Source organism: Triticum dicoccoides, chromosome 2A, assembly GCF_002162155.2.
Source record: "Triticum dicoccoides isolate Atlit2015 ecotype Zavitan chromosome 2A, WEW_v2.0, whole genome shotgun sequence".
Lineage (NCBI taxonomy): Eukaryota > Viridiplantae > Streptophyta > Magnoliopsida > Poales > Poaceae > Triticum > Triticum dicoccoides.
In genome coordinates, this window is record NC_041382.1 from 16,275,375 (window position 1) to 16,285,870 (window position 10,496).

Consider the following 10,496-nt stretch of genomic DNA (forward strand, 5'->3'; position numbering starts at 1 on the left):
CCGAGATTCGATCGTCGGTATCCAATACCTAGTTCAACCTCGTTACCGGCAAGTCTCTTTACTCGTTCCGTAATACATCATCCCGCAACTAACTCATTAGTTGCAATGCTTGCAAGGCTTAAGTGATGTGCATTACCGAGAGGGCCCAGAGATACCTCTCCGACAATCGGAGTGACAAATCCTAATCTCGAAATACGCCAACCTAACATGTACCTTTGGAGACACCTGTAGAGCTCCTTTATAATCACCCAGTTACATTATGACGTTTGGTAGCACACAAAGTGTTCCTCCGGTAAACGGGAGTTGCATAATCTCATAGTCATAGGAACATGTATAAGTCATGAAGAAAGCAATAGCAACATACTAAACGATCGGGTGCTAAGCTAATGGAATGAGTCATGTCAATCAGATCATTCATCTAATGATGTGATCCCGTTAATCAAATAACAACTCTTTGTCCATGGTTAGGAAACATAACCATCTTTGATTAACGAGCTAATCAAGTAGAGGCATACTAGTGACACTCTGTTTGTCTATGTATTCACACATGTATTATGTTTCCGGTTAATACAATTCTAGCATGAATAATAAACATTTATCATGAAATAAGGAAATAAATAATAACTTTATTATTGCCTCTAGGGCATATTTCCTTCAGCTATGTCTCGCCATCTGGAAGAAGGAAAACAGAGGGGAGGGGGTCGTCTGATCCACGCATGCGGATCATTTTTTACTCCCTCATAATCTAGGTTTTTAGGATCTTCATCATCATGACTTCGGCGACGACGATGATGTCGTTGTATAAAGTTTCTTCGGATCCTTCCTTGACGAGGCCATCGGTTCTACGGGTGGAGATGAATTTGAAAACCAATCTGTTCAAGCAAAGATGGCGTGGAGGCTGCGGTATCCTCGTGGTGGACCTATGTCCTGGGCTCCGCCGTTGCGACAGCGTTTGCTCCAGCGTCGGCGCGGAGCTTGGGAGGTAATCCAGGAGCGGATGCAGATTGTGGTCTGCATCGACATCATCTGGAAGATGGAACATGTGCTGGATGCGTGGTTTGTGGATGGCAGGTATAGTTTCCTCCTTGGGTGTCTTAGTCGTAGTAGGGTGCTAGATCTGGAGTTCGATGGCGTGTCCGGGATGTTGCCCCGGTCTGATTCGTTCAACGGCAAGGGCTTGACTTGTGGCGAGCCACCTTGGAGATCTGCAAAGCTGCATATCAGCGATGGAGCCTCATCAAGCTCGGGTGATGAGGTGATCCGTCATTCTTCTTTTCGAAGGCAGGTGACGGGCGTTGGTGTCAAGCTCCGATATGTTCAGCTATCTTTTCAATTTTGTCATGTCGGTCCTTACGTGACTTGTACTTTGTTATTTATGATATGAGTGAGATATGTATTACCATGCGAGAAGGAAAAGGAGGAGCGTCCGTTCCCAGCCTCCCAAAGGGTCACTTGGGATGGGCTGAGAGCGCCTCACTTGGCGCGCTCTCAGCCGCCGCCACCTGTTGCGCTTTGAGCGCTTCCTTCGTATTTTGTATTTTCATTATTTTCCACATGCATTTTCGGATTTTGATGTTTTCTTTTCTTTTTTTGGCTTTCGATTTTTCATCGGTCTTTCTTATCTTTTGGACAAAAAATTACCAAAAAACATGTTTTATTTTTTTCTCCTTTCCGTGAGAGGCATTGTTTTGCTTCCGCGAGAGGCACAACTATTGCTTCCGCGAGAGGCACGGCTGCGCCTCTCGGAAACAAAAAAAAGTGTTTTCTCTCTTTTTTTCCTTCCGTGAGAGGCACGGTTTTGCTTCCGCGAGAGACATGGCCGTATCTTTCTAAAACAAGAAAAACGTGTTTTTCCTTTTTTTCCTTTCGTGAGAGGCACGATTTTGCTTTCGCTAGAAGCATGGACGTGCCTCTCAGAAATGAAAAAAATGCGTCTTCTCTTATTTTTTTTCCTTTCACGAGAGACACGGTTTCGTTTTCGGGAGACACGGTTTTGCTTCTGCGAGAGGCACGGCCATGCCTCTCAGAAATGGAAAAGAAACGTGTTTTTTTGTGAGAGGCACGATTTTGCTTTCAAGAGAGGCATGGTTTTACTTCCAAGAGAGGCACCGTGCCTCTCGAAATCAAAAAAATGTGTTTTTTCCTTTCGTGAGAGGCATGGTCGTGCCTCACGAAAAACGGATTTCAAAAAAGGTGAAAAAAAATCATGCTTCCGGTTTTGTTTTTTGTCTTTTTTTTCGTGAATAGAAAGTTTGTCAAAACCTATCAACATGGCATCTAGTTTTCAAAATCACGACTCAAAAAATCCAACGTTGAAAATGATTCGTGATTTGGACGTATGGTTTAAAAGATAAATCATTTTGAATAAACGAATCTACGGAAAAAATAAAAAACTCATAGGTAGCACCACTTGTCGCAACCTGAAGAAGTGAATGTAATTTTTGAAAGGGGTACTCTATAATTAGTGACAGGCGAACCAACGTGTGGTTGGGTGGTTAGATGGACAGTGGTATCCCATCTCATTAGGGTTCAAGTTCCGGTACTCGTATTTATACCGATTTATTTCGTGATTTTCGGTGATTGCATGGTCAGTGAGAAAAGACGTTCTGTCAACTACGAGGCAGCGGTCAGTGAGAGAAAATGTTCTATCGACTACAAGGCAGCTACGCCGACTTTATAAAATCTCAAGATGATGTGCCGACTCAGTTTTTTAAAGATGCTTATAAGGACAGAGTTTACGTGTGTGCGTTCATTGAGGTAAATATATGCACGTATCTATATAAGCACTTGCGTCTGCACCGTGATAAAGTATTTTTTGTGATTTCGGAGGACGACGGCCTACGTGTGTCTGCGTCGCTCCGTGCGTCCAGCCGTAGAGTACAGTCCCGTCTCTACTATGAGCGTACCATGTACGATCGCGTGGACTTCGGGGGCCCCTCCACCCGGCCCCGGGGAGATCACGCCTCTCCCGTCGCGAAATACAGCACGTGGGCCATGCATTTGCCGTTGGCTCGTGGCTCGTGGGGAATGTTTCGTGCCTTCGTCAGAGGAAGGGATGAGCGGAGAGCTACGGGCCAGTGCAATCAATGCTACCGCGCATTTTCTTCGGAGGAGCGGATTTTTCAATCGAGACTTTTCTTGATTTCTTGGGATGTTTCACTGTCACAAGAGATGATGGTGGCCATCCTGAGCGTGTAAACGCGGCATGTGTGCGGTGAGGGTTTTCAGTCTAGCAGCCATTAGGGACCGCAGGGGCGTGACTTGTTTTATTTTATTTTGTTCTAACCCTATCCATATATCCATATGGTTTATTCTCTTATATGAAAAGTCTTATAAAATAGGAGGTATAAGAAATTCATATAATGATGTTTTTGATTTTATTTTTCCTTTTAAACGAAGGCAAAAGCTTTGCCTCATCCATCAAATAAGGAGAGAATGGAATTTGTTACAACATACACCTGAAATTTATTTGTTTAATTGATCAATAACCAAACTAGCCATTTTACGAAAAAAGGAGCATGGTCTTATTCAAGTTCCAACCGCTCCGTAATCTTCAATCAGCTCTGTCTTCTGTGCTTCAATATAATTTTCCAAAGTAAGCGCCATAACTTGTTTTCAATACTCCGAGGTTACAGGGGTCTAACCTGTGTCTGTCGTAAGAACTCTTAGCTATATGGAACCAAAACATCATCGCACTTCAGAGAACATTTTCCTGCCTACGGTTCGTTACGTCAAGAAATATGGCAGTTAGAAGCCCAACCAAGAACGGTTGCTTTGAATTGTTTTCATACTAGATTAGCTTCTTCTCCTCTAACCCTAAACAGTTAGGCCAAACTCTTCCCTATAGGCTTCATCGGCGAGCCTATGGATTCGTTTCATCTCTGCCTGCCGCTCCGGCGGTCAATGGCGGGGATGAGAATCCCGGTGACCTTCGCTCGGGTTCATAGTTTAGGTTAGGTTTTTTCATCCTCGTAGGTGTGACACTCGGACAAATGGCGACACTTTTTCTTTGACTTTGTCTTCCGGTCCCCAACCCTCCTTGAGTTCGTCTGTCTTGGCGTAGTCGACGGAGCTCTGCGTAAATTCCTGCCTTCTTCTTAGGCCGGTGAGATTAGGATTTCTCGTCATGTGGTGTCATTTGGTCTCAGGTGCTTCAGATCTATGCAAGAATATAATGGCGACGAATGCGGCTCTGGGACACTGGTCCTAGGGGCACGTCCATGAAGACTTTCAGGCTATCATCGACAAGGTCAAGCCACCGGCTCCGGTAAGGGAGCGGCGACAACAGGGTGTCGGTGACTCATTCTGGCGGCAATAGTCATCATTTGGTGGTCTCAGAATCTTAATGTTATTTTTTCAAATATTTGAGATGCTTTGCATTTTCGGTGAACTTTTATAATGAATCTGATCTCGCAACGAAAGGTTAACCGAGTAAAAATAAGATTCCACCATTTTCACATGCTGATGAGACGCACGTGCATTGCATTGTAAAAGAAGTAAACAATGATGATTTCACTACAACCGTGAGCTATCATGCATATGTGATCGTGGGAACTTGAGAGGAGAGATCTGAACGCAGAGAAAAACTCATCCAAGATCACCATCCTTGTTCATTGCTAACAAGAACAAAGAAGGAGCAATGCTACACACACGGACATCTCTTTTACGGGGTTCACAGAGAGGCTGAGGTGGGCTTTTTTGATTGGGTGTAAATCAGGCTGAGAAGCCCACCCTAACTAAAAATCAGTGAAAAATAATAATACCTTTCCATTCCCCTGATTTTATCCAACCAAAAACTCCCACCTAAGCCCTCACGTAAATTCCCAAAGGATTACTCCCCCCATTCAAAAACGGTATAATGGCTTTACTTCAGATTTAAACTAAAGTTGAACTGAAGTCACGACAGGTAATGTGCGTTCAGTGGGAGAAGATGTTTCCGTCGACTACTACGAAGACGTCCGTGACAACTTCGTTAACCTCTAGATGGTATCGGCTCAGTCTCTCGGAAATGCTCGTAGGGCTAGAATGTGCAGTGCGTGCGTTCCTAAGGATGAGTATATATGTGTATGTATGATCGTCATTGTCTTGTCTCCGTCTCTATTATCTGTTGTGTTGAAAAAAGTTACCAGGACGCTGAGCATTCTAGAACAACAACGTCGCGGTTCAAATCCCTCCTATGTTATCCTTTTTTCGCCTAATTATATGGATATATACGACAGAATTATATATAAAAACAAAGAGTTGGACCATTCTTCCACCACCATGAGCCCATCACCACCACCACCACCAACCCCGCTTATATAGACGCCACTGGCGGAACAAGAAACAGCACTTGCCATGGCTGAACTCGAGCGTCTCAACATCTCCTGCAACCTGACACGCACGCCGGCGCCGCTGCGCCCTTCGTGCGATCCGCCACCGACCCTCCTCGCCGCGCTGGTGGTACTTGTCTTCTGGCTTTGGGGGAACCTGCACCTGCCCCCTTTGCCTGACGGGGCGCCCGACCCCGACCAGATCCCGGCGATTCCAGAGGACGCTGACGAGGCTGAGGTGGAAGCCGCTGCCATACCTCCCGATGGCGCTGGCACGCCTCCTCGAAGCGAGCGCGAGCCGTACGGCGACGGCGGGGGCGCCTCAAGCAGCGGCAGACAGGAAGCAGCCCCGGCCGCGGCTGCACACTTCCGGAGGGATCCGTCGTCAATCCGGTACCAGGAAGCAGAAGGCGCCGCTGCCCTCCCTCCAGCTGGTACGCCTCCCCGAGGCGAGCGCGAGCCCTACGGCGCCGGCGGGGGCGCCTCATGCAGCGACAGGCAGGAAGCAGCCCCGGCCGCGGCTGCACAATTCCGGAGGGATCCGTCGTCAATCCGGTACCTGGAAGCAGCAGGCGCCGCTGCCCTCCCTCCCGCTGGCAAGCCCTACGGCGCCGGCGGGGCCGCCTCGAGCAGCGGCAGACACGAAGCAACCTCGGCTGTGGCTGCACACTTCCGGAGGAATCCGTCAATCACGTACCATGAAGTAGCAGGCGCCGACTCCGTGGACATGATCCGAGGAGGCTCGTGCGAGTGCGATGCAGGGGCTTGTGTGGAAGTGGAACGCCGAGCCTTCGTCCATGCTACATTCGACAGGTGAGCCTTTTTTTAAGTTGTTCTCAAATTTTGGAAACCAATTAAGCCTTCGTATTCTACTACTCCTACTAGTAGTTATTTGGTAGGGGTGAACTTGTGCTTGTAGCTGGTTTTTTTGTTTCCTTAATAGAAATCGGAGGGGGGAAATGTGGCAGTATGTCATTTGAGTTATTCCTTTTTCCCCCGATGATTTAAGGTATTCCAGATTGTTCCTAACAGTGTGATGTCTTGGTCTTTTAACAGATCTGGTGAGGCTGCTGGTATCCTTCAGAAGATGGTGGATGGTTTTGGGACAATACTTCTCAGCGCAGATGACGTCGAAGAATCCACAATTCATCTAGCAAACAGACATCTCGTTGAAGCTCTGGAATCAGCACATGCCATCGGATGCACGGCTGATTTTCTCTCTCAGATGCTTGACGGCTGGGGCTGTAAGCTGGAGGGGGATGCGCGAAGGATATGGCAGGGTGAAAAGTGTAGAGAATACATTTTCCTGTTCAGCAATGCATATGATGTTTTGCTGATTATGCGTGGTCGAGGAGCAACCTTTTCAAACGTAGAACTAGAGACTAGGCTCAGTGCGATGTTCCGTCGATACAAGACCAGCTACTTGGATGAGTGCTGGGCGCCTCTGATGAACTACCTAGACCGTTTGGATAAGTTTAGTGATGAATTTTGTATCATCTGCAGACGTCAGATGACACTGAAGGTTAATGCTAACCTCAGGTACAAGCTACGGAAAGAGATTGTGGGTTTGATTGTTCCACAGTACCAGGTTTCATTCTTGGCCCAGAGGAAGAATCAGAGTCGCCTCTCACGGGCGCTACATTGCCGAAAGCGAGTCATGGCAGGAAAACAAAAGATGTGCACTGCCGAGGAATTGGAAATGGTGATAAATGATTTGTTTGAAGGATGATCTGAACCTAGTCCTAGGGCACCGGTTTACTCATTTGTTCTAGTTCTAACGTCCAAACGTTCCACGTGTATATACATTTTGAGGCGAATTGCATTGTGTGTATATATAATTCTTTTATCCGTGCGTCTCATCAGGTGTCCCCGGCCCCGGTACGTACTAACCTTGTTGTGGATTTGGGGCTATTGTTTGTGGTGCTGCCCCCGGCCCGGTGCGAACCTCTTTATTTTCCGTGATTCTATTGCTTTCCTTTTGAATTGTATAAACTTGGTATACTTGATGGATGTGGTTTATATATAAAGCGGGAGCGAGCATTTTCCATCATACACGTCCATACTTGATGGATGTAAACATAGAAAAATGGAGCATAGAAAATGGAATCACCTCGCTGAACGGAACCTGTTGGTGGCTTGGTGCCCGACGGTCTCGGGCAACTGCTGCTGCCTGGCGGTAAACATGCCGGCCTCCGGCCGCCCGCCCTGGGTGTGAAGAATGCGCAGAGGGGAGAAGAAAAGACAAGTGTGTATTAGGATAAGGCTCATGCCCGTGTGGGTAGGGAACAAGAGGTGATCGTTGTTGCTTGCCTGTGTACACACCTAGAAGATGCTTTGTACCAAATCCAAGGAGAAAGATGCTTTGCTTATACTAGTTCAACCAGCACATTACAGTAAGATAAGATTCCCCTGAGCCGGTATTGGTGGCGTCGGCCTCGCGTGCCCACCCAGCGTCGCTGTGTTTGTTTTTCATAGACAGAGCTATTTGCCTTTTTGTTTCTGTCATTTGAAAGTCAGTTACTTTCTTCGAGAGTTAACAGTAATTTTTGCAACTTTATGGGAATTTTGGAGAATAATTTATAAACTTTTGGCTGAGTTCAGTCCCATATTTAAATTTCCATGGCATATAGCTAATTGCGAACAATTGGACTTTAGCACAAGCCCACCCATCTACCAACACAATATGCCACAACTTCCGTATGAGATTTCAAGATATCATCCCCTACTGAAAATATATTATCCAATGAATTTCATCCACACTGGTAAATCTAATGAATTTCATCCAAAATTTTAACTGAAATATTGCTTCCTTAATATAATTGAGGCCGTGTCATGTTTCCATGATAAAGGAAAAGAATATTGATATCAAGTGGGTATTAATTAATTTACGCCTTTTTCAAGTTGAATGGGGTTTTATCTAAATTATATCCAATAAAAAGAAGTATTCAATGAGTTCCACTTCCACATAAACAACATTGAGGATTTTAGGAGGTTCCTCATCTCCTTGGATAGCAAGTACAACTATTTATTTTTGGTGTTTCGTGTTCCTTATCCATAACTAAAGATAGAAAATAACTAAAAATGGGAAATAAAATCTACTAAGTGATAAACCCAACAAATGCACACGAGAATATTCATCCTACATGCTCTGCGGCAACGGCACCATAAAAAAGCTTGATAATCATCAAGTGCAAGAAATTATCGTATAACTTTTCAATGATGGAGGTGGTAAGTATGGAGTGTTGAACTCACAAGGAGCTAAAGGTAGGATTAGTATTCTCATGTCCTATCTGCCACTGATACAACCCTATGCACAATAAGTGTTTGCTTCACTTTGCAGATATGGAAGTATAGTTTTGACGCGTAATAAAGAACTTGCAAATAAAAGTTAGTCGATGTATAAATAAAGTTAAAATAAAATAAAGATAGTGAGCGTGAAAAAATGGTTGTAGGATGTGTGTAATTGTCTCTAGGCAATTAGCTAAATTATTATATCAATTATTATCATTCCAGTTTTATATATGGGAGAGACTTATACTAAAATACCATGCGTACTTGGAGTCATATGTTCTTATAATTGGAACTATTAGTAAGCACACCCAAATACTAACACGTTCATTAAGAGAAACCCAACCATTAAGATATACTAGTAGATACCCCGCGCCCCAACCATTAAGATATACTAGTAGATACCCCGCGCGTTGCTGCGGAAATTTGTAGTCTTTTATTGACCATATCTTTAGAGCATAACACAATTGGTAAACTGGTAATTGAATGTGTCAAAGGGCTGAGTGCGACTGCAAGTAAACAAAAGATTTTCCATGTGATCGATCAAACAAAGCTGTAAACCCATTAGCTTACCAAAGTATATTCATGAAAAAAAACAATGTACTGTAAAGATATCCCAACATTCTATAAATCCCCTTCTAAAGGAACAAACAATATTTTTGAACTGCTTCTATTTTCCATTGAAAATGAAACCCATGAGCCTAAAGAAAGGAAACTAACAGTGGAACTTGGGGATATAGTTTAGAAAGGTGAAAAAAGGTTGGATACATCACATACAACTATAGATCACAAATTGAGCATACAACACAACGCACAAGCAAACCCATTTTATTAAAATGGCCACCAAAGAATCGTGTTTGTGGAAAATTTCAAACATCAGTTGCAATCAATTAAATAATAAACATAGCACTCCATAACAAAGCTCTCTAGATCTGCATAAAAATCAATGAGTCAGGAAATAGTAAATTGTGTCATGTCCTATGTTGGAATCAAAAGCATAAATAAGCTTGACCTTGAACGGAAACTTAAAAACCTAGCATATCAAAGCAATTGAGGGAGGTCTTGTTCAACAATATTAGATACTAACCTGACCCCAGGAAGTTGACTAAATACTGACTTTTAGATGTCGACAAACAATGTATGGGAAATAGCAAGGGAACGTAGCATGATAAAATGCATTCTGGGACAAATAAATTGGTCTTGGATAACAAAATAGTGAAGATAGAAATACTGTATCAAGAGCAAATTTTATACTACACATGCTTCTCTGCTCCTATTGCTTGCCTTCTCATCATCAATTGGGTGAAAGAAAAAACATAACCCTACATTAGATTATATATTATTTCAACAAAGAGGATTTTACAAAGGAATCTGCAAACAAAGCCCAGAGGGGCCCTAGGCATGTGTAGAAAGAACTATAACCTGTAGAAATAGCCTGGCTTCACAAATGTTGCAAACTAATCACCATCAGCTTATATGTAACCACATCCGGAGAAAGGGAGAGAACAACAACAAACATGTGAGCAAAATTTAACAAAAACTCCAGCCACAAATCTTTCAAAAATAAAGGTGCTGAATTGCATATTAGAATTTCATTAATTCTACCTGAAAGCACCTCCTAAATCCTTATCCAAGCAAACCAACCAAACTCTCTGCAAAATAAGTTGAACCATAAATGAAATAATCATATATAAACTAAAGAGAGAAAATTTGAACAAATTAACACACACAAAATCTGGATGGTGGATGATAAAACCTCCCATGCAGTATTGTGTTGAATTTTCCAATTTGCACATTCATACATTTTAGCATTTGTGCATGACCACAGGCCACACACCAATACCAATCAGTACAAAGAATTGAAAAAGTATGGTGTATTTACAGTACACATCAGCC

General features: G+C 43.7%; 1 protein-coding gene across 1 annotated transcript; it reads left to right on the forward strand.

Annotated features, from left to right (window-relative positions):
- The first annotated feature begins 5,299 nt into the window (after window positions 1-5,299).
- Window positions 5,300-7,160, forward strand: LOC119352797. The gene is made up of 2 exons (XM_037619380.1): window positions 5,300-6,125; window positions 6,369-7,160. The coding sequence occupies exons 1-2, from the start codon at window positions 5,338-5,340 to the stop codon at window positions 7,039-7,041; spliced, it is 1,461 nt and encodes a 486-aa protein (XP_037475277.1). The 5' UTR covers window positions 5,300-5,337; the 3' UTR covers window positions 7,042-7,160.
- The last annotated feature ends 3,336 nt before the right edge of the window (window positions 7,161-10,496 follow it).